This window comes from Phoca vitulina, unplaced genomic scaffold (genome assembly GCF_004348235.1).
Source record: "Phoca vitulina isolate PV1807 unplaced genomic scaffold, GSC_HSeal_1.0 scaffold2, whole genome shotgun sequence".
Taxonomy (NCBI): Eukaryota; Metazoa; Chordata; class Mammalia; order Carnivora; family Phocidae; genus Phoca; species Phoca vitulina.
This window is the reverse complement of record NW_022589705.1, coordinates 75663585-75686861: the sequence shown is the minus strand read 5'-3', so window position 1 is coordinate 75686861 and position 23277 is coordinate 75663585. Positions and strand designations below refer to the sequence as shown.

Here is a 23277-nt window from a genome sequence, read left to right as displayed (position 1 = left end):
AGACTGAAAACTTTCAGACGTTTTGGAACTTTGGTCAGTACTTCAGGTTGAATTTTGGAGGCTCAGAGAGTAGCAAACCCGTTCATCCATTCATTGGCTCTTTCATTCACTGATTGATGAGTTCATTTATTCACTCAGTCATTCAACAGTTAAAATGCACTTGCCACGTGCTGGGCTTTGGGAAGGAAACGGCAGGCAAGCTAAACATGGCCACTGCCCTGAGAGACCCCACAGTCTGGAAGAGGCGATGCATGAGTCTGTGGAAAACACCATACAGTGTGATGGATGCTGAAGTCAGAAGGGGATGGGGCAAGTATGAGGGCCATGGAAAGTCCTGGCTAGCGGAGGGCCAGGGCTTGCCTTCAAGAACAGAGGAGGGGGTGTGGGGACATCAAGGCCACAGCCAGGTGTGGGGAGAGAGGAACACCAAGAGGTGATGTGAGGTGAGGACAACTTTAAGAGGAACAGAATCAGGTTTAGGACTTGGAGGAGGCCATTAAGGGGTCATGAGGAACGGGCTTAGGGGCACTTGGGGGAAAGCTCTCTGGTGGCCAGCATCTCACATGGGGCCCAGCACAGACAGGGCACGAGTCAATGTTTGCTGAATGAGTAAGTGAGTGAGCAAATGGGCCAGCAATTGTGCCCCTGACATTTGCACTAGGAAGCGATCATTTGCCCGGAGAGTAATTTCCCAATTCTTCAGGTGCACAAAGGGAAGAGTGACACTGGTAATCCCCGAGGAGGGAATAATCAAAACCCTGTTATCTTTGGCTTTGAAGTTCATGAAATGAGATTTCCTTTCTCTCTCCAGTCCATGCCCCTCCCCCGACTCTTCCCCGCCACCCGCCCCATCTGCCTTGCTTTTACTTCTCTTGTAAAGGTGGATTGACTCTCCTGCTCAAACCCAGCAAGGTTCACATACAAATCAGATCATAGGTCTCAAGTTCATACTGAGGAGCTGCAAAAGAAAGGCAGATGTGTGCAGGTAGGATGTGGGTCTGGGCTTTAGTTCTGACCGCAGAAATTCCATCAGCACGTCTTCCGGGAGGCCCAGCTGAGAGGTCCTCACAGAAGGAGGCCCCAGGGCCCCACGGGGGCAGGGCTGTACCTGAGGAGCTACCTGACATGGGGCCAGGTCTCCTCCGTCAGTCATTAATGTATCCAAACACCTGCTGAGCTCCTCCTATGCCAAGCACTGTCCCTGCTTTCAGGGTGCTCTTGGGCTATGGGGGAAGGAGATTCTAAACCCAGTGTGACATGATATGCACACAGACAAAAGGTGCTGATGGAATGCTGTAGGAATAGAGGAAGAACCAAGATCTGGTGGAATTAGGAGGGCTTCTCAGAAGAGGGGGTATTTGGACTGTGTGTTAAAGGGGGACAGGAACTTGCCTGGAGGGGAAGGGAAGGCACACTGGGACAGGATGTGTCCAGACAGAGGTCTGAAAGGGCCGTGTGCGTCTATGAACCAGGAGTTTAGTGTGGCTGAAGCCAGGGCTGCCCCCGGGGGGTGGTGGGTGCTGTGCGTTTTGCTGTGAGGCAAGGGGGTTGTTGTTTAGCACACAAGCTTGGCTGGTCAGAGCCACCAGGGCGCCCTTCAAAGGTATAGTCCAGGCACCCATCCCAGATCCATGGAATCCTATCTTGGAGGAAAGAGCTCTGGAATTTGTGTCTTAAGTTCTCTCCAGGTATTTTTCTGATGATTAACCAAATTTGGGAAATAGTATTGTGAGTAGAATGACTATAAGGACTAAGATAGCCCAAATGGCCAGGTGGGGCTCACATTTCTCGAGGACATCTCAACCAAAGGGAGAATGTAGAACCATCGGAGTAGGCCAACATCACTTGCTCTGAGCCTTCTTTCTTCTCCCTGAATCTGCCAAGCTTCCAGGAGGATGGCCTGGGTATTTTTAATTATTTTATTCTTAGTTTACTGAGTAGAGACATACCCCTCACCTGCCGCTCCAATAAGACCGTAAGTTCTTGTCCCCACAGTGCATTGCTGCACGGTCCATAGGTACTCAGTCAATGCTGGTGTCTTGACATATTCTTGGCCATTTCCACACCAGAGCATTTCGTTTCTCTTTGGACCTTCTTATTGCCCTTGGGGGGCCCTAGTTACTGGAACATTCACAGCTCCCTCTCAAGCTCAGCCCACAGAGGTCCTACAAGGGGGATGGCATTCCAGCAAAAGTCCTCAGGTCCACAGATATCCAGGTGCCTGGATGAATAATCATCTCATGATCATAAGGAGGGGCAGACATGTGTCCTGCTCTGCACGGTTACAGGCAAAACCCCAGCCTCTCCTAATACCATCCTTCTTCATATGCTCCATGCAAGAGAGCCCCTGCATTCTCAGTCCATGTGCCTCTCACTTATTTCAGATCCTCCTACATCTTCACTCTCTTCCTCTTCGCCTGCTCCGCCCTTAGCCTGCAAACATATTCCAGTTTCCAATATCCTAAACAAACACTCTAAGTAGCCCCAAGGTTTCTGTCCCCCCTACCTCCCTCTCATGCCCTTTCTCCTTCCTTCACGTCACCTTGAGACTTGTCAGAGGGGCTCTCTGGGCTCCTTGCTCCTAGAGACTCCCTTCCCGCTCATTCTCTCCCCACCCCACAGCTGTTTCTGCCCCCAAAGCTTCACTGAAAGGTCCTCTTCCAAGGCCAAAGCCAATGGTCTCTTTTCGGTTTTTCCCAGCAAGACCTGTTCCTTCCCACCATTGTCGGCATATCCTGCTTGCAAATTCTTTCTCCTCCTTTCTCCTCCTAACTTATGCTGCTCTTCCTCTGTGTCTTGCACTGGATTTCTTTTATCTATAAGGATGGTGTTTCCAGATCCATTCGGAATCTTCCGATTCTCTTTGCTCTCTCCAGGAAGTGTTCTATTCCTTAGGCTTCTATTCTCACCCATGTGCTGAGGAGGTAACATTCAATCTCTCTACTGAACCCAGATTTACCCGATTTCCAACTGGGTAACATCCAAATGTCACTGCATGAAACACAGGTACTTCAAATGCACACTGTTTTCCTCTTGACCCTGTAAAACATGTCCCTCCCCTTCCATTTCCTTTTGAAGCCTCCCATCGGTCCAAGTCGGAAAGTATCGCATCATCATTCGTTTGTTCACCGAATCAGTGTTTGCCGTATGCCCACTATGTGCCAGGCACTGTGCTGGTCACCTGGGATACAATGTTGAGTAAGACCCTCCTTTTCCCTCCATCCTCACATCCAGTCAGCCACCAAGTCCGATTCCATTCCCTACATTTCTCTTAAATCTGTCTCCCCCTCAGTGTTTCCAAAGCCTTGGTGGATGCCCCCATTTTTCTTACTTGGGTAACTGTTTCTGCCTCCTAACTGGTCTCGCTCCCTCCAGGATCCCTCTCTAATCCTCTCCACTGCTGCCAGAGTCATCTTTTAAAAACTCAGACCTTCCTGCTATTGCTCTGGTTCAGAAGAAAGGATAACCCTCATCCTTTCCGAGGCTGATCCCTAGGGCTGTCAGTCCCACGCCCTCCCATTTACTCTGGGACCTTGTTCCATCCAGCAGCACAGCCCAGCTGCTGAGAGCATGGGCAGTGGAACCACAAAGACTGGGTTTAAATCCTGGTGCTTCCACTTACTGGCTATGCACTGTGGCTAAGTTTCCTATGCCAATTAACCTATCCACGATTCAGTTTCCTCACCCATCATGTGGGTCTCTTACCACCTAATTAATTGTGCTATGAAGAGAATGAAATAAAATCATTTATATAGAAGCCTTAGCTCAGTGCTTGGCATATGACGTACTTAGAGCAAGACATAACTGTTGTTGTTACTACCAACAGTCTAGCATTTCTGCCCTTAAAAATCTGTTTCAGGACAAAACCCAAACCTCTCTGCCAAGCACGTAGGTTCAGTATGATCTGGATCCTGTGACCTTTCCATCCTCATCTTGATCCAGACATGCTGAATTGCTTTCAGTTCTGAGAGGTTGTTCCAAACCTCAGTGCCTTTGCACAGGCATCCACTCTGAGTTATGGATTTCCAAGCCTACTCATCCTTGCAGACCCTGCTCAAATGTGAAAACTTCCCTGACCTTCCAGTCAGTGGCTCCTTCCAACATTTTCCAAGGTAGCAAACTGGACACCCCTCCATCAGCATTTACCCATTCTCTAGTTTTTTATTTGCGTGCCTGTCATCTCTCCTGTGTACATGTTCCTCAAGGGCAGAGATCATATCTATAGTCAATGAATGAGTGAGTGCTCATCTCATAAGACATATTGTGAACTTGGAGAGACTGGGCTTTTCTCTGAGGGGGATATTCCAAGGGTGATCAGACAGGCAGTCCTCGACACACCTGTATCTCTCCTGTGGGCCAGTGAACAGGGTTAGGAACACATTATGCATCTTCCCTGATGTTTGCAGGAAGGCAGCTCTGATTCTTCAGTTTTAGATTTCTGGTTGCCACACTTACACCCTTCTTTCTGCACACAATGCTCCCTGCCTCTCCTCTAGTGTGGTATCAGTAAGGGACTCCCTTCAGCCTCTCTGGGCTCCTCAGCACTACCTGAAGCTCATAAAGAACCCATGGAGATGACAGGAACATCCTTTTTCACAGCTTGACTCTGAGGGAGTACCCTTCAGAGGGGCTGGCTTCAGGAACCCAGACTGGCGTGACCTCCTGGGACACGTGAGGGAGTGACTGATATGGAGCCACTGAACTCCACACACCAGGTAAGACTAGCTCTTCTGGGGGGCCGGGGGGAGGGTGAATCAAATTGTTTCTCAGAAACTTCTCAGGCCTTATTTACACTTTCCCCTGCACCTCACCTTCAGGTTCAAAAGAAAATTGAGATAAGCATCTTTAACAATACCCAAGAAAGAGCCTTCTCATCAACAACTTAATAACCTTGTGATAGGAAGTCCTTCTTCTGATCCAGACTCCACCCCCATGTGGCTGAAGCATCTTCCCCATTGACTAGGTTCATCACCAAATGGTTTGATGAAATGTGAGTCCTTCTTTATAATATGCCTTGCAGAGGAAATCTGTTTCCATTGTCCCCAGCACTGTGGTCCTAAGCACCCTGACCAAACAATTTTAAAATGCTGAGTAAAATTTAAAAAGGAAAAAAAAAAGCTTTTTTTTTACAAATTAGTAAATGCTATGAACTGAATTATATCTCTCTAAAATTCATATATTAAAGCCTTAACCCCCAGTGTGATGGAATTTGGAGACGGGGCCTTTACGGAGGTAATTAAGGTTAAATGAGGTCATAAGGGTAGAGCCCTAATCCAACGGGATTGGTGTCCTTATAAGAGAAGCAGAAGACACCAGAGAGTTTCTCTCTCTGCATGCATAGAGAGTAAAAGCCATATGAGGGGGAGGCCATCTACAAGCTAGGAAGAGACCTCACCAGAAACTGAATTTGCTGGCACCTTGATTGTGAATTTCTAGCTTCCAGAACTGTGAGAAAATAAATGTCCCCTGTTAAGGCCACCCAGTCTGTTTTGTTTTGTTATGGCAGCCTGGGCAGACTAATAAAGTAAGAATACTCAGAGTCCAAACCCAGTGACTGTAGGGACCCAAACTATGACTCAGAGCATGAAGCTGGCATTGGCCTTGGGTGCATATTTAAAAACTGGTGAAGTAGAGCTCTGATTTTCAGGGCCTTGTGGAGAAGAGGGAACAGGAGACAAAGGTCAGGACCCACAAAGGTGAGGACTCTAGTATGACACCCCTGAATAAAGTTGGGCTAATTAAAGCTGCACCCATAGTGTGAGGGTGAGAGAGAAGTAAGACTGCCTTCCTTCTCATCTGCCACTACTGCCCTCTGGCTGGATCTGGAGGCTGATTACTTATCTGAGACCTTAACACTAAGTGGATGCAAACAGAAAACTTCCCCCGAGACTCCTTCACAAGAAGTCTGCCTTCACATGGGTTTGCACGTTACTTGGATGGGTTGAAACCTTCATACTGAGAATTTAGTATGAGAGGTTTCTGGCTAGTAATGCTCCCAGGCACTGGGCAGAAGCAAATGTAAACTCTCTCTGGGAGAAACCACCTTCTACCCAGGTCTCAAAGAAGTCTCACAGACAAAGTTTATGATTCTACCCACATAGAATTATAGACAGGACAAGGAAGGAAACATGGTTCTGGGAGGCAAGAAGTGAGAAACAACAGACAACAGAATCAAACTTGCAAAGACTTCTGATATTGGGATTAACAGATACAGAGTATAAAATAAATATGTTTAACATACTTAAAGAATTAAGGAACATATGAGTAGGGGGCAAAATACTATAAAATACGATCAAGAACACTTTTTAAAAACCAAATATGATCTCCTAAAATATGAATGGTGCTATTTGAAATTAAAATAAATCTTCAGGGGCGCCTGGGTGGCTCAGTCGTTAAGCGTCTGCCTTCAGCTCAGGTCATGATCCCAGGGTCCTGGGATCGAGCCCCGCATTGGGCTCCCTGCTCGGCGGGAAGCCTGCTTCTCCCTCTCCCACTCCCCCTGCTTGTATTCCCTCTCTGGCTGTGTCTCTCTCTCTCTGTCAAATAAATTTAAGAAAAAAAAAAAATCTTCAGTGAATGAATTCAACAGAGGTTAGATGTAGCTCAACAGAGAATTGGTGAAGAGAATGACGGAAAATTACAGAAGTTAAGAAACATAGAAGATGAAGTGAGAAATATTAACATGTCTCGTCAGGCTTTCAGGAGCAGAAAAGAGAGAGAATAAAGGAGAGAAAACAGTTGAAAAGACAATGGCTAAAAATTTCCCCAAACCAATGAAAGATAAAAATATACAGATTCCAGAGCTTAATGAAGTCAATCAGGATAAATGCCAAGATATCCACAACTAGACACTTGATCATGAAACTGCAGAACAATAAAGACAAGGAAAAGACCATAAAAGCAGCCAGAAGAATATCATACAAAGGAATGACAATAAACTTACAGCAACGATGGGAGCTAGAAGACACTGCAATAATATTTCCATGGGCAGAGAGAACGTAATTACCAAACAAGAATCAAATACTTTGTGAATAGCAGTGTTCTTTCAAGAACAAGGGGAGAACAGACATTTTAAGACAAACAAGAACTAAGAAAGTTTGTCATTAACAGGACAATAAATTCCAAAGCACGTACTTTGGACAGACAGAAAGTAATTCCAAAGAGAAGGACTGATATACAAGAAGAAATAGTGAACAAAACAGTACATGTGTGAGTAAATCTAAATGGACATTAGTATTATTAAACAAGAGCAATAATGACTTGTGAGCAAAAGAAAGGCAACATGAAAATACACACACCATAGAGTATGAATTGGGAATTAAAGTCAGTGTTCTAAGACCTCTGACTTTTCAGGGGGAACATAAAATGACTATTTACATTAGACTTTGCTAAGTATGCATATTAACACTAGACATCTAAGGTTAACCCTAAAAAATACAAATGATAGTATAATTTAAATGGTCTAACTTTTCCAGTTGAAAGATGAATTGCCAGAGGGGATTTTTAAAAATCCAGCTATACACAAGACATATATAAAGCATAAGGAAGTAGAAAGGTTGAAAGCAAGAGAACAGGAATGATTTATTAAACCAAAACTAAAAAAACCAAAAACCAAAAAACAAACAAAAAACTGATGGAATAGGTGGGGGTAAAAGCTTTAAGGTCAAAAGCATTACTATAGGTAAAGAGAGTCATTAAGTAACTATTTTTGAAAAAGCTCAATTCATCAGCAAGATATAAAATTCTCAACTTGCAAGCTCTAACAGCAGTCTCAAAATATATAAAGCAAAAACTGACAGAACTTCAAGGAATATTAGGCAAACCACCATCATAGTGGGAAATTTTAATTTGCCTTCTCTTGCAGTTGACTGATAAAGAAGGCAAAACAATGAAGATATAAAAGATATAAGCACAATTAGCAAGGTTGATGTAATGAAGATATTAGAACACAAAAACTGCAAAATACAGCTTATTTTTTCAAACACACAAAGAATATATGTGAAAAATGACATTCCTGATCCTAAAAGTCTCAACAAATTTCAAATGATTCAAATACAATGTTCTCTGACCACAAGCTTTAGATCAGTAACAAAAAGACAGCTAGAAAAATCCTCTATTTGGAAATTAAGGAATATTTCTAAAAAACTCATGGTTGAAAGATAAAAGAATAATGGAATTGGAAAATATTCAGAACTGAAGGATAACAGAAATACTACCTACAAAACCTGTGGGAATGTAGCCAAAATAGTCCTCAGAGGGAAATTTGTAGCCTTAGATGCTTAAATAATATTGAAAAATAATGAATTAAGCATCAAAGTTAGGATGCTAAAAAAGGAATATAAACCCAGAACATACCCAAATATAACAGAAGGAAAGAAATTGGTGAAATAGAAAATAAACATATCAAAAGAAATATTAACAAAACTAAAATCGGTTCTTTGCAAAGAATTAAAAATGTGAAACCTCTGGCAATGTTGATAAAAAAGAGATACAAAATTAGAAATAAAAGAGGGAATAAAATATATATAGTGAGAGATAGTATACACAACTTTATGGCCAATAAATTTGAAAACTTACTAAAATGGACTCAAGAAAAAAATAAGATAATCTAATAGTCTTTTAGTCATTAAAAGTATTAAATCTATAGTTTGGAATCTTCCAACAAAGGAACACCAAATCCAGATAGTTCTGCTGAAAAGTTCCACCAAATTTCTGAGGTAAAAGTTATTCCAACCTCTACTATTAACTCCATAGGATAGAAAGAGAATATACACTGGCCAAATCATTTTTTGAGGCTAACAATGTCTTCTTGAAAAAAATCTGGCAAGGGTAATACGTAAGATGAAAAAAAAAGCCAATCTCACTAACAAAATGGAAGCAAATTACTAAACAAAATATTAGCAAATCAAATATAGACATTTATAACACTTAGATGCTTATTTAAGCATCTAATACTAAATTACCAAGTTGGGTTTATCCCAGGAATGAAAGGTTGGTTTAACATTAGAAAAATCTACTGATGTAATTCACCACACTAAGAAAATTAAGGAGCAAATCATGATTATATCAATAGATATAGAAAGGTGCTTGATAAAACGCTACATTTATTCACAATAAAAGCACTTAGAAAACTAGAGTCAGAAGGGAGCCATAAATTAAAAAAAAACTTCAGCAAACATCATACTTAAGGATAAAAACATTCTATTTAACATCAAACAATGACAAGTGTGCCCACCATCATCACAATAATTGACATTATACTGGAGGGTCTAGCCAGAACGTTAGGGCAAGAAAAAGGAAAGAAAGAAATAAAACCATCATCCTTCGTCCTTTCTAGAAACCCCAAGTAATTCATAGATAAATCATTACAAGAATTGCCATATTAAAAAACAAAAGAATAAAAATTAACTGCATCTCTAAATAGTAGCAAGAACTTGGGAGAAAATGAAATTTTAAAAGATATGATTTATAATAGTAACAATAAATATAAGATATCTAGAAGTACATATATTAAGAAACAAACAAGATCTATAATGGAAAAAAATTACACAAGTTTACTGACAGCCCTAAGGAAATAGATATACCATACTCATGGATGGGAAGACTCAGTATAATAAAGATATCATTTCTTGTCCAATTGATCTGTTGTTTTGGTATAATTAAAATAAAGATTCTAACGGGTTGTTTTGTGGATCTTGGCAAGATACTTGTAAATGAGAGAACAAACGGCATTGCATAGAAAAAAACTAAATATGAAATAAACATGTGAAGAGATGTATATAGCAGGGCAAACTACACACACCAACAGACAAATCTTAGGGATATAATTTTGAGTGAAGTTGATTAAGAATATATATGACATGAGTATGTTTCTATGAGGCTCAAATGCTGGCTTACTAAATAATATATTTTTAAGGATACACATTTGTATGCAGACTATAAAGAAAAGCAGAGGAACAATAAGTACATAGTCAAGGTACCTGAGGGATAGGGAATGGAATGGGGTTGGTGAGGGACACGCATCACTAAAGTAACTGTGTTTTTTTTTTTTTCTTAAGTTGGGAGATGACTAAGCAATTGTTTGTTGTATTGATGTTCTTTATATTTTACTGTTTTACAAATATGCTTTTTAACTACCTGATATTTAATAAAAAAACAATTTTTAAGAATTTCCTGCAGAGAATCTACCACAACCAAGTTCTGGGTTTGAAACCCCTTGGAGACTAACTGTTCCCAAGCCAGACCTGCCCACAGGATTCTCCCCATCCACCCCAGGAGCCTTACCTTGGCAGGGTTGAGTGCTGTGATGATCCACACACAGTGTGCATTGTTGTCATACTGAATAGGGAAATTGGGGGAGGTAATGATGCCCGAGGGGCCTCGAAGGTGGGCATCACACATGCGGGCTGCAGAGAGGAGATGAAAGGCAAGCATCTTAGTTTAGACTAGGTCCAGTTCCCATCCCCCCTCCTACTTCCAGCCAGAAGAGCCTGGAGTCTGTACAGTCCCACCCCAGATATAACCTGCTTCCTCTTTCCTTCCCCAGTTCTCCGCAGGCTCAAAGGAAAGTCACAGTTCTGGGAACACTGGCGGAGGGGCAGGCCTGCAAGTCCTCACCTGCTGCTCTGTAGGCAATGATGAACTTCTGTGGTCAGGCTAAGCAAGCCCCCCTATCCTGACTCCACTGTGATTGAGCAGCTCATCTCCCCCAGGATGGTGTAGGCTAGTACTACTCACGCTGACCCAAAGCCAGGTAGGCCCCAGGCACCTATGGAAGTGCTGAGCTGCTCACCCCTTGCTCTGCTGACCTGTGTTTCCCCATTTGCTCTCAGGCTCTTGAAGTAGAATCTCAGGATGTCCTTGTCAAAGCCACCCCATGCGGCCCGAGAATGTCTGCACCCAAGGACTCTGCCAAGGCCCCCAGCTCAGCCCAGTGCCAGGCACCCGGAGTGATTTCAGGGCCAATCAAGTACTTCCCAATTCCTTCCCCATGCTCAGCACATGTCTGAAATAGGCTTTTGACTGGAAGCATAAAGATTCAAGGTGAATTAGAAGTGCTCTACTCAAGTAGATATAAAGTGTTATCAATCACAGCTTAATCTAATTAAGCTCTTTAAAATAGCTTCTAAACTAATTAGATTAAGTAGTGATTGATAAGAGTTAAGGTACTACATTGTACCTAGGTGTTTGCCTTCTTTAAAAACGTGCTCTTTAGTTCTGGCCACATCATTCTTCAGTGTTAGCGCTGAGCTATTTTAATAAAGAGTTCTATGAGTCTGTTCTGTTGCTGCCCACATGGCAATTTATCCTAATTGTAGGCAAAGTGCCTAACAGTAAAGAAATAGTGAGCAAACTCAACAAGCTTAAGTATATAAAATGAAAGTCGTGTCAAACCTGGTTTCCTCCGATGGGGCAAAATATCCTAGGGCTCCTCTCCGTAGGTGGATAACAGCCACGATAAACCTTTCCTGGGAAAGCCTTCTTGGAGGGCTTGGGAAGCAGCTTCCACAGCCCCCGGACATAATTAATCTGCTCATTCCCTGCACTTGTTCCTGCACTCACTCATTCCCACATATATTGAGTGCCTGTCATGGGCCAGGCAAAATGTGGGGAGAGAAAAATATCTAGGACACACCCCTGCTCTCGAAAGGGCCACCAGTAAGCGGGGGAAGCAAGTGTGCAAACAGCCACAATCAAGCAGAGCAAGTGTTGTCAGAGGGTTATTTGTAAGAGGCTGCTGGCTCCGAATTGCTCCTTCTCTACTGGGACAGCACCCTCATCGAGGATGTTCCTTCTGGTGGCTGGCCCTGGTCTTATACCAGAAGGATCTTCTCCCTCAGGAGCTCCAATGACAGTTGAGTCAAGTTTGAAAAAAGCCCTAGAGGAACCCTTTCCTCCATCCCCTTCATGTACAGCTCACTGTGCCTGTAATTCTGTGCTGGGAAACTCTTAGATTCACAGATTGTACTTGATACAACTGGACCATGGTGAGGAGAGCATAGGCTGTGGGGTTTACCAGCTTAGCCTTCTAGATTTGAAATCCATTTGCTGGTTAAGTTGGAAAGGCTCTCTGATTCTACTTCATCTGTAAAATGGGGTTAGTGATACCACCTCATTGAAGCATGATGAGGATGAAATTGGATGAGATACTGGATGGGAAGACTCATTCAGGTCCTGGGATGTCATCAATATTCCACAAAGGGGACTATGGGACTCCCAAAGCCATGTTCATTCATTTCTAAAGGCCCAAAAATCTTTTTCCTACCTTCCTTGATTTCTTCACTTAGGAATTTTTCCCATGGCTGAGAACTTTAGTACACAAATTAGAAAAAGACCATCAAAACCAAAACCATGATCCCGCCTACCTTTGCAAGGGGGACTTGTGGATTCAGAACCCTAGCCCTATAGGTAATTCCTACAAATCTCCACCAGCACCATTTATATCTCTTCTGCAAAGTCAGGTTTTGCTGCCTTAAAAGCCCTCACCTTCAGACTCAATTTATCCTGCACTTGTTTCTGAAAATTAGATGGTATTTGCATTCTGTTGAAACACGCTGAAGGTCATTAGAGAGAACAGGTCAAAAAGGCATTTACCACTTTAAGGGCTTAAATAATGTATTACAATGTGCAGACAGCTAACATGGGAGCACCTTAAAATAGGTTCAGACTGGAGCACCAGCTTTTTCCCTCCGCTGTCTGGGTAGGGTCGGGGGGAGGGGGTCTGTGGACAGACAGACATCCCCCTGAACAGACAGCCCCTGGGATCCCACCACAGGATGGTTAGCTCATCAATGCCACCCACACAGGCTGGCAAAATGGGAGGTACTCAGACAACATCTGAATAAATGAATAAACACATGTTGCTGTTTCTCTATTTGCCTTTTCCCATCAAATGTTCTTCTGGATAACTTCTAGAAGTGACTTCTCCAGCACCTTCTGTGCCTAAGCTCTGCAGACAGCAACCAGGGGACCTTTGGGAGACACCACTGGGACCCACAGCCAATCCTGGCATGGAAATAGCTTGGCACCAGAAAGCGAGCTACTCCAGATGCAAGTGCCTCTGGTCTTCTCCCTTCTCCCCAAATCTTATTCCCACCTTCTTCCATGCTGCCTTCCCTTGCCTCTCCTGCTCCTGACCTCCCTCCTTGCCTTTTTCCTAGGCCTCTCAAACCATGTCCCCACCACCAATTCTAATACAAACAAACCTCGACTTGTAGCTACATCTTTCAAAACCTCCCACTCCCAACTCCTGCCTTGACTGAAGTCTGGCTCCTTCTCCCCAGGCCAGTGCTTTCCTTGCTGTCCTCTGCAGTGGAGAGTTTTCTCCCACCCCCCAGTATCTCCTTCCACAAATGTTAGCTGACCCCACAGAGGTACTCTCCATTGATCTTCATTGAGATCTCACCCCATTGACAACAATGTTGTCTCTTTAGCCCTAAGTTCCCTGTCCTCTCTTCCATCCTTATCCAACTTAGATCCCATGGTCTACCATTATGATCATTTTCTTACAAATCCACCCAAGTCTCTTGCTCCTTTTATCAGCTTGGAGGACAGCAATCACGGATGAACCCCTCAACCTACATTCTCCAGGCCTGCCCTCATAGAGTCAAGCTTTGCTAGAGATAAGTCACATGAGTAGGAAGAGTGACACCACTATAAATTCATGATTACCCACCTCAAAGAATCCTAGATATTGCCCAGGGACTCTGCCATTCAGCTCTATGCTCTGCTCAAAGACAGATGCCCTCTCCATGTCCCCAGACCTCTCACCCTTCCCCTGGTCTCTCCTCACTCTCAGTTGATGACCTTGCTTCAGTCCCTGTGGATGAAACAGAGGACATCTGGTGGGCACACCCTCTCTCCCATATCCCAAATCTGCATTCTTATCTGCTTATGTGCTCATCTACTTCTTCCCTTCTGGTTCCAACAGAGAGATGGCTCCTTCACCTTTCAGAGGCCAGCCCTCCTCATGAGATCTGGTGCCCTTGCCCAAGGTCAACCATGTCTATGAGCATAGCCAGGGCCTGCTGTTCTGGTGGATTCTCATAAGTCCACCTATGAGATCTTAAACTCCATCATCCCATTCTTTGCCCTGCTGCTTCTGTACCCAGCAGAGTGACTTGGTTTCAGTGGACCTGCTGTCTAAAATATAGGCCCCTCCAGCCCTCTGGCTCCCTCATTTCTCCCTGCCTATCGACCTCTACCTGGCTCTTCCCCTTCACTACCCAGTCTGGACTTCAAGACCTTTACCAATACCCTTATGCCCTCAACAGTCTTATATCTGCCATTGATGAAGTCTACCACCTAGCTTCATGGTTTCCATAGTAATTGAAGCTTCAGTTCAGGTCAGCCCTCTCCCTTGTCTTTGTTCAGTTTCCTTGACAATTTCTTACAGAGGCAACTTCAAACATTTGCCATTCAGTTGAGCCACTTAACCCCAGTGGTTGCTTTCTGCTCTCTGCTGCACTTGACCTCTCTGGAGGATCTGATTCTACTGAACCTTCTCTCTTTGTGAAATTCACATTCTTTGGCTTTCATGGTGCCTCTTGGCTCTTCTCCTACTTCTCTGACTGATCCTTCTCAGCTTCCTTCTTGTTCGTTAAGTCCTCAAAATTAGTTGTTTAAATCTGGGTAAAGAGTGTATTGTTCTTTGTACGCTTCCTTTAAATTGTCTTTGAGTTTACAATTAAATCAAAATAAAAGTTAACCAAAAAGTAGGGAAAAGGGTATTGTTTTATGTGGTTCCATCCAGAATATTGACTCTAAAGGATGTCCAGGTGCCATTTTCAAGTAGAATAGTACCTTTGGAGTCAGGGTTTGAATCCCAGATCAACCCATTAGCTTTGTGCCCTTGGGCAAGAAGGCTGACCACTCCAAGCTTGAGCCAAACATAAAATATGGATATTGCCACTTTCCTTATAAAGAAATTATGGAAAATGTATACTGCAATGCTTTATCAAATACAAATAGTGTAACAACTGGGAGCTTTATCATTAGTACAAATATATAGGTACGAGTCTCAGGGAACAATGGGGCATGCTGTCAGTACATCACCTACGGGGAATAACTACAAAGGAGGGGAGAGGAAGGTTGGGGTAGGAGTGGGCAGAGTGGAGAGAGAGGGGAGGAGGGGATAAAAACAGAACTCTGAACAACATTAGTGTTTAAGGAGTGGGCCTGGGAAGCTGATCCAGTGATGGCCACCAAGAAGGAAGACAGCCACCTGTAACTGTCATGCTTTCATTCCGCTGGTTTGTGCCCTATTTCCCACATTTCACTCCCATCTTATGAGAATGAGGGAGATGATTCAGAACATTTTGGTAATTTACCCTGTGCCATATGGTATGTTAGTAGCAAGGCTGGAACTTGAACTTAGGTCTCTGAGTCCTGAGTCAGGTGTTCTATCCATAAAAAGGCTTTTGTTCTTTTTTTTTTTTATTACTAAATTACTTCATTTAAATCCAATTAGTTAACATATAGTGCATCACTAGTTTCAGAGGTAGAGCTCAGTCATTCACCCATTGCATATAACACCCAGTGCTCATTACATCACGTACCGTCCTTAATGCCCGTCACCCAGTTACCCATCCCTCCACCCACCTCCCCTCCAACAAAACAGAGGATCATAGGGGAAGGGAGGGAAAAAGGCTTTTATTCTATAGAGATATACAAGTATATATAGATATATGTGTGTGAGTGTGTGTGTTTATGCATGTGTATTTGTACAGCAAATAGGGGATTTCTCCACAAAGGAGAAGAATAGTATGGTTTTCTGTTGAGTATCTACTTTATGGCTCAGTAACTGTATCTCATCTGGGGCTGATACTCAGTTCCTATTCTCTGTCAACACCAATTTGCGGGCACAAGAAACCAGGCCTCCAGGTCTCCTGGTTGTCAATTTGGTCCTATCCACTATCAGTGGTTTAGTGTTTAGTGTTCCCTGGAGCCTCAGGGTTCTTTGGAGGTAGCTTGGGAGCTGCTGAGAGGGGTGAGGGAGGGGCAACCCTAAATCTCCTGCCCCTACTTCAGTGAAAGAAGCTCCATTTGTATCTGCTTTATTATTAGGCTTCTGCAAATGCTGATTTTTAAATACTGGGCTCTATCTGTAAAATAATTCTGCCAAGCTCTGTACTCTACCACCCGCCTCTCTCTGGGGCTAAAGAGAATTAGTAAGTTTCATGTTTCCCTCAATCTACTTTAGATGATCAAACTTCTCTAGAACACATGAAATTCAAAACTCTTTCCCCCCCTTTTTTTTTGGAACTTATTTCTTCGGTGGGATGGAAAGAGAAGAAAAACCTGTGAATTCCTAATTTCAAATTCCAAAATGAGGGCACAGTCCCGTATTGTTCGCTCATTTCAATCACCGATCCATTCAGGTCACCCTGCAACATTTTTCGAGAACCTATTATTTGCCAGGCCCCATGTTTTAGCAGAATTAATTGCATGGAAAATGAATATTTAAAATCAAATCATATTTCAAATGCATTAGAGGAAAAATAATACCACTGTTATTAGTGGTGAATCCTTTTTAGAATGTGATCTTTCGATAACCTGCTTATTAGTAGAGCTATCCTGGAATTCAAAGAGTTTCGTCCCTTTTTATTCTTGAAGTGGGGTTCACTTAGACTTCTATAAAAAATTACAATTACGATAGCGATTCTAACTAATTAAAAACAAGAGATTTTTAAAAGAAAAACTTTCAAAACTGCCACAATGAGAGGACCCTTGAATCTCATCTCTGTCTCAGGCCTTGGCCTTCAGGGAAGCCGGGGACAGGCCATCCAAGTCCAAACCCAGGAGGCTTTGCCTTGTCTCTTCCTCCCTCCCAATGACCTGGAAGGGTGGGGGGAACAGGAGGGGGAGAGTGGCATATTCTTACCTGCGCTGAGAAGCCCCTCTCTCTCCACCACAGTTGGCGCTGGTCATCTTCCGTAAAATGGCTTGTTTAAATGTCGCCAGCACCAGGGAGAGGAGGTTTTGTTTTCCTAGTTCACAAGGGAGGGACCTGTGGCTCAAAATGGGGCAGGAACCTGCCCAGGGCCAGCAAGCTAATAGGAGGCAGAGTTGTGCTCTAGGTCAAAGTCTGTGTGCCCCCCCAGCTGCTGTGATTGCGGTAAAATTGGCCAAGACAGTGAGGGAACAGGCTTCTAAAACCCTGCAGCCCCTAGATGCTAAGGAGGGGGTGCTCCCAGGCGGGGGAAGGCCGCGTGCAGACGGTGCCTGACGGCACACAAGCCTCACAGATGCTCCTGGATCATTTCTAAGTGAGCACTTTCAATCCACTACCTCCTCTAGGCCTCACGGTAATGCCAAGGAGTAGTCACGTTCTATAATCATTGCCTTTTAGCAGAAAAAAAGAGAAAAGATTCAGATAGGTGCAGGGACTGGCCCGAGGACACCCAGCTACAAAGTGTGGGGGCTTCCTTTGAATGCAGTTCTGCCTGGCTTTGTTTCCCATGATTTTCCTCCGCCACCCAGCGGCAGAGGATGAGAGGAGAACGGATGTGTAAAGCTTAGCCCAAAGCTCAGTTAACAGGGTGGCAGAGAATTTAGAGTCCAGTGTGTCAAAATCACTGGACATGACCTGAATGGGCCACATAACACATCTGGATAAGCGTGATCACTTGACTGTGAACTTCCTTCTGAAATACCAGTCCCTCCCTACCCTGGGCATAGTCACATAAACCATCCCCCGTCCTAAGAGAAGAATCTTCTGCCAATGAAAAGGTTTTGGGAGAGATCGGATTCCACTACTGCCCAAAGGCACTGTTATTCTGGTTCCTCAAAAGGAATTCTGAAAGAACAGATTGGCCTAGGGTCCTTTTGGTCCTCAGACATGATTAATTCTATGCCTCTCTACACAGCTGGTTTCTTGGCTCCCTGGAAATGGAATGTTTGCTATCTTACTATTCATTCATTCAATCGCACATTCAACAACTGTTATCGAACACCTACTATCTGCCAGGCCCCATTCTAGGCATTCTTGCCCTATTGAGCTGATATTCTAGTGTGAGGATATTTGTTTTCTTATCAAGTTCTTTCTGATTCATTGGATGTTTCCATATCCACAACTCCCACATTAACACAAGATGGGTAGGGTAGGTACCATTATCTACATGGTTAAGAAAACAAGGCCAGGGAAAACGGATGATTTGCCAAACTGCCCATGGCTAGCTGGTGGCAAAGCTGAGAATTATACCTAAGACTCTGTCTTTTGTTTGATTTTTAAAAAATATTAGCTAAGTGGAATCTTTGAAATAATATCACTAAGATCAGTGGGAACACAAAGTACATTATTAATTGTGGGTCATGGCCACCTCGAAGCTGAGTGAGAATGAATACGTCTGAAGCTTCTTTCAAAGGTATTTTCATGACCTTCTTCCAAGATTACTCAACAACACATTAAAAAAAAAAAAAAGGGAGTGGGTTTCAGCTCCAACTCTGTCCCTTCCTTAGTGTAATCATCATCTAAGTTCTTTCTCCTGGACCCCTTTCTGTGCATCAATTTCATCTTAGTATATAAGCCTGGAGAGAGGCAAAGCATCTCCTTCTTAAACTGGGAAGGATCCAGAATGTAACTTTATGGCAGGCAATGTACCTTCTCTTCCAAAGAGGCACTCAAGAGAGCAACCGTTGGCTTTGTTCACAAACTCCAGAGAGACTGCTCAGTCTTGCACCAAGAGCTGAGCTCTGGTCATGTGCATAAACAGTAGAAGAGAGATGCACACAGGACAGGAGAAATGAAAAGCCAGCTACCGTTGCCCTGGGGGTTGAGGCCAGGGGCTTCTCTACCATAGAGGCAGCTGCTGTCCTGTCTCAGGGAAGGAAAACATTCAGGTCTACTATTTTAAGATGTGGGGGATGGGGGCTCTGGCAGCCCAGCCTCAGGCCATGGGATGGCTGGGAATGTGGGTGGCGGGGCCTTTGAAAACAAGATGCCCAGGTGTGGGGTTAGAAGATTCCTACAGAGAAGCCTTCTGATATCATGGTCCACGTGACTCCTGCCTAGCTAAGAGCATTCTTCTAGAGGTGACAGGTCTGTGGATTGTCGAGCACATGGAAAGAAACAAAGGCATTGAGACAGAGGGTTTGGGGTGTATATGTGTTATACTGGGGGGAGTCAAGGTAACATGATTCAAGCTGACTTCCCTTCCACTTGAGGTGTAGTTGTGATGTCTTTGTGCAGTGAGCTAGCACCCTGCTTCCTATGTGCCTCCCCCACCTGACCGTAAGGTCCATGCCGGGCAGGGGCCGTGTCTGTCATCCCCACCTTTGTATCTCCTGATCCTAGCATGGGCCTTGATACAGAGATGGTGCTAACTAAATATAGTAAGTTAATCAGTCAATGAATGCAGAACCCAAGGCCTGGAGCACAGCGAGAGCGAGGCAAGCCAGTCTGGATGCAAGCGTGTACCCTCAGGGACCAGGAGCTGGGCTCCATCCTCCCTGCCCAGCCCGGTTTCTGGCCAGCCTCCCTTTCCCGGGGCACCCTCACCTCTGCAGACCGGCCTGTGGTCGCTCCAGGCCGCAAACATGTCGCTCACTTTCATACAGGTGATCCGCTTGGACCCTTGCAGGTCATAGCCCTCGCTGCAGGTGAACTGGACGCTGGATCCTAACCTGGGAGACAAGGCATGTCTGTGAGCTCAGCCCTGGGCCCACCAGGCCCACCCAAGTCCTTCCCTGCTCCACAAACAAGTACCACACCAAACATTATTTCTCCTCTGTCCCTTCATCTCTACTCCACTGTTTTATCACTTAAAATCTCCACTGAAAGGAATGTCTGCTCTTCATCTTTTTTTTTTTTTTTGGACCATTTAATGGTCTTAGGATTGAGTTAAAAGGTCACTTTGTGAGCAAAACCGCCATGCTCTGAGATAAGTTAGGACAGCTAAGAGTGGGTAGATGATACCCATAAATTTTAATGAAAATGGAGGATTCTGGGAAGATACTTTGATTATTAGAAACTCTACAAGATGTACCATCTTGGGGCCTTAGGATCTCCAGATGAGGGGAGACATAAGCTGCCTGCTGGCACGTCATTACTGGTGAGGGCAGTTCCTGTACCCCAGGGACAGGTGTGCTGTGTATCCCTGGCAGTCTGCAGCTCTCTTCTTCCCCTGAAGCCTACAGGCACCAATTCCAGGACTGGCCCAGGAAAGAATGCCAGACACCACAGTTCTTCTCCAGAAAGTGTCTATTCCTCAATCCACACTGTCCTCTGCATTATACCTCTAGGAAGGCCAGCCCCTGTCTTCCCCCCAACCAGGCCATCCACCCTTCTTTGCAATTAGAAAGTTCCCAAACGGGTCTTACCTGAAATCCGAGCCTAGTCTTTTGCCCCTTTCAGGTATGCCAGGGTCTGGACACATATTATGCCCTTGGGACACACCAACCTGAGTTACTACAAGGCAAAAAACAGCACATACAGAGATGGGTAATCACAGGAAGGCATGTCCGGGGCAGTGGCTCAGGGTGGGGGGTGGATACAGAGACAGAATGAGGCCCTGCTCCGCGGGGCTGTGTGGGGTTGTGGGGTCTCCTGGCTCAGGTTTCATGAGTATGCAAAGTGGAGAGCTGCTTTTGACAAATTCCTTTGTGAGCAAAGTCCAAGTGAAATTCATCAAGAGCATAGGTGCTCAGAGGCAGACACCCCAAGCCAGCAACTACCCTGTTCCCTTGTCCCATGCCAGTGGCCAGAGGTGGACGGTCCTCAGCCCCCAGTGACCTCCTCACCCTGTGCTTTGGATCCGGGGGTGGCAACTCTAGATGAGATGATCACCCCCAACCTCAGCCTCAAATGGAGAAATGACTCAAAGGAAGTTAAATAAAAGGTGGATATGTGATCAGGAACAGTAAAGAATGTAAGAGAAAGCTGCAGCCTGAAGTTCAAAGCAGGGCCTTTAGCTCAAATGTGGTTATTTCTGCCAAGAAACCTCTCCCCATCGGACGCTTCTCAAGCTGAGTAAGCAGTAAGCAGAGCATCCCCTGTCCAATGCCACCGGCCAAGGGCACCACACAGAGATGGCACCCGTGGTGGTTCTGGCAGGTGGTGGGATGCTCTCACACTTGCCAACACCAGAGTGCTGTTTATACAACCGTGTGCATGGTCCTCTCTGCCAAAGGAGAAGCCTGGTCAGGGGGTGGTGGATACACAGTTTTCTCCTGTCTCCAGTGGAGAGGGTAGAAACTCCCTGGACCCTGCTGGTTTATTGTTCTCAAGATGCTCATACTCATGAGGCTGGAGCTCTCTCACATCCCTGGATTCCCGGCTTTCGGTATCACTGGGAGCTGGGGCCTAGCATACAGCTCCATTCAAGGCCTCGCCCATCCCACGGTCCCAACAGCACCCTCAAGACAGAGATGACAGGGAGCGTGGAGCAATATTCTCTGAGTTGGCCCATGTCCCTCCCACCCACTCAATGTCCCACAATATGAGCAACGGCTCCATTCCTCATTCACTCACCCACTCACTAATTCCCATACATTGGTACGCAGCAAGCATTCAGTGAGCACCTGGTGTGTACAAGACTCTATTTTCGATACCATGGGAGATGCAACTGTCAGATTTCGGATATGACCACTGTCCTCTGGGAGCTCCCAGTCAAGTGAAGATATGAAACAGAAACAAACTGCAGAACCACAATGGGGAAGTGATGAAGACGCAGCTACAGGGAGGCTGAGAGGGAAGACCTGTCTTATGTTGCTGAGAGAAGCATGGAAGGCTACCTGGAGGAGGTGGCATTTAACATGAGTAGTCTGAGATAGTAGGATTTGAACACATGGTGACAGAGGAACGGCAGTTCAGGGAGACAGAGGAACACAGAGGGGTGGAGTGAAGACATGGAAACAGAACTGGGGGTTGCCCAGTGTGGCCAGAATAGAAGAGAGGGTACCAGTGACATGGAAGAGTGGAATTTGAAGCTGTGGAGGTCAGACCTTTAAGGGGTTCAAGTCTGATCCTGAAAATGGTGGGGAGCCACTGAAGAGTCCTGACGGGGGGGAAGGGCACAGTAAGATGCTCAGGGGGAGGCCGGTACCTGTGACACCAGTTGGGAAGTTTTAGGATTGTCCAGGCAAAGGACAAGAGCCTGGCAGTGGGGACGGACATAAGGGTGTAGGAATGGACGTGGCAAAGAAAGAGTCCCCAGGGCTCCTGGAAGACTAAAGTATGGGGAGAGGGAGCAAGGGCGTGCCTCACCCGGGGACCTGTGGAGTCCCATCTCAGACTCACGGAGCCTGGAGTTCATTTCTACAGTTAGAAGACTGGTGTAGGCCCCGTTCAAACCTCCAGGTACCCCAGGGGGTGGCTGGCCAAGGGAACCTGGGGATCTGGACAGACACCACACAAGCCACGCACCTGGTATCTTCTTGGTTGTGCGGCATTGAGCTCAAGGCCTCTCGGGGAGCCTCTCCTTCTCCAACATTCCATATTGCCTTGTTAAAGCCAGTCACTCCCGCCAGGCATTTCCCCTACTCCCATCCCCTTCCCCACTAAGCCTCTCCTTCCAATGCTTCCACATCCTAAACTCAGCAATGTCACTGTTCCTGCCAGTGCAGGACCCTCCAGGCAGGTATAATGAGCCGGAAGTCCTGCTTCCTGGAGCCTCCATGTTCCACAAGCAATGGGAACAAAGGAGGTGACAGGGTGGGGATAGAAAGGCGAGGGGAGGCTCTGTTCTAAAAAGATGAGGATGTCAGTCCTGAGCTGTACTTGTGCTTTATCTTTGGTAAGCCAGCCTCACCACGATCTGTCGCTACTGAGGACTCATCAGCTAAGCGCTCACCTTCCTCCGGCCTGGCCTACTCACCCCTGCCCACGGACCACACCCCTCCCACAGTCCCCCGCGCCCACCGCATGGGAACCATGCCGCCCCTGGTAGCACGTTAACATGATACAGCGCTTTCCTGCCCTCTCGCTTGGTACTCACACCACCCAGGGAGCACGCAGAGCTAAAGGCTGCGGGATGAGGATGCGGCTGGACCAGAGAGGAGAGGCCACGGCAGAGCCCACCTACCCAACCCCAGCCCCGCACATGCACAGCCAATCCTGCCACCCCCCTTTCGTCAGCCCGCTGGAAGTAAGTCACCATCCCAGGGGTCAGTACTCACAGCCCCCCAAGACCCTGTCTTCCTGGGAGGCCTGAGCGCACGGACATCCAGGCTCCCCAGGAAATAAGCAAAGATAAGTCCCAGTGAACACTTTATGTCTGAATGACGGAGTCAAGAGGGCTTTCCCCTCTCTTTCCTTAATCCCAGCCTCCCCTGCCTATT

General features: G+C 45.5%; 1 protein-coding gene across 5 annotated transcripts in view; it reads right to left on the bottom strand.

The window, feature by feature from the left end:
- Positions 1 to 23277, bottom strand: part of CSMD2 (CUB and Sushi multiple domains 2) — a 583106-nt gene that overhangs the window by 271078 nt on the left and 288751 nt on the right. For 4 of the 5 annotated variants that reach the window (XM_032388322.1, XM_032388331.1, XM_032388340.1 and 1 more), the window contains exons 8-10: positions 20320 to 20407; positions 19499 to 19623; positions 10285 to 10406 (exon numbers count right to left, since the gene is read on the bottom strand). The exons of the other annotated variant lie outside the window; for it this stretch is intronic. In XM_032388322.1, coding sequence (XP_032244213.1) covers positions 10285 to 10406; positions 19499 to 19623; positions 20320 to 20407 — 335 coding nt within the window. The remainder of the gene's footprint in view (positions 1 to 10284; positions 10407 to 19498; positions 19624 to 20319; positions 20408 to 23277) is intronic. 5 annotated transcript variants of the gene reach the window in all.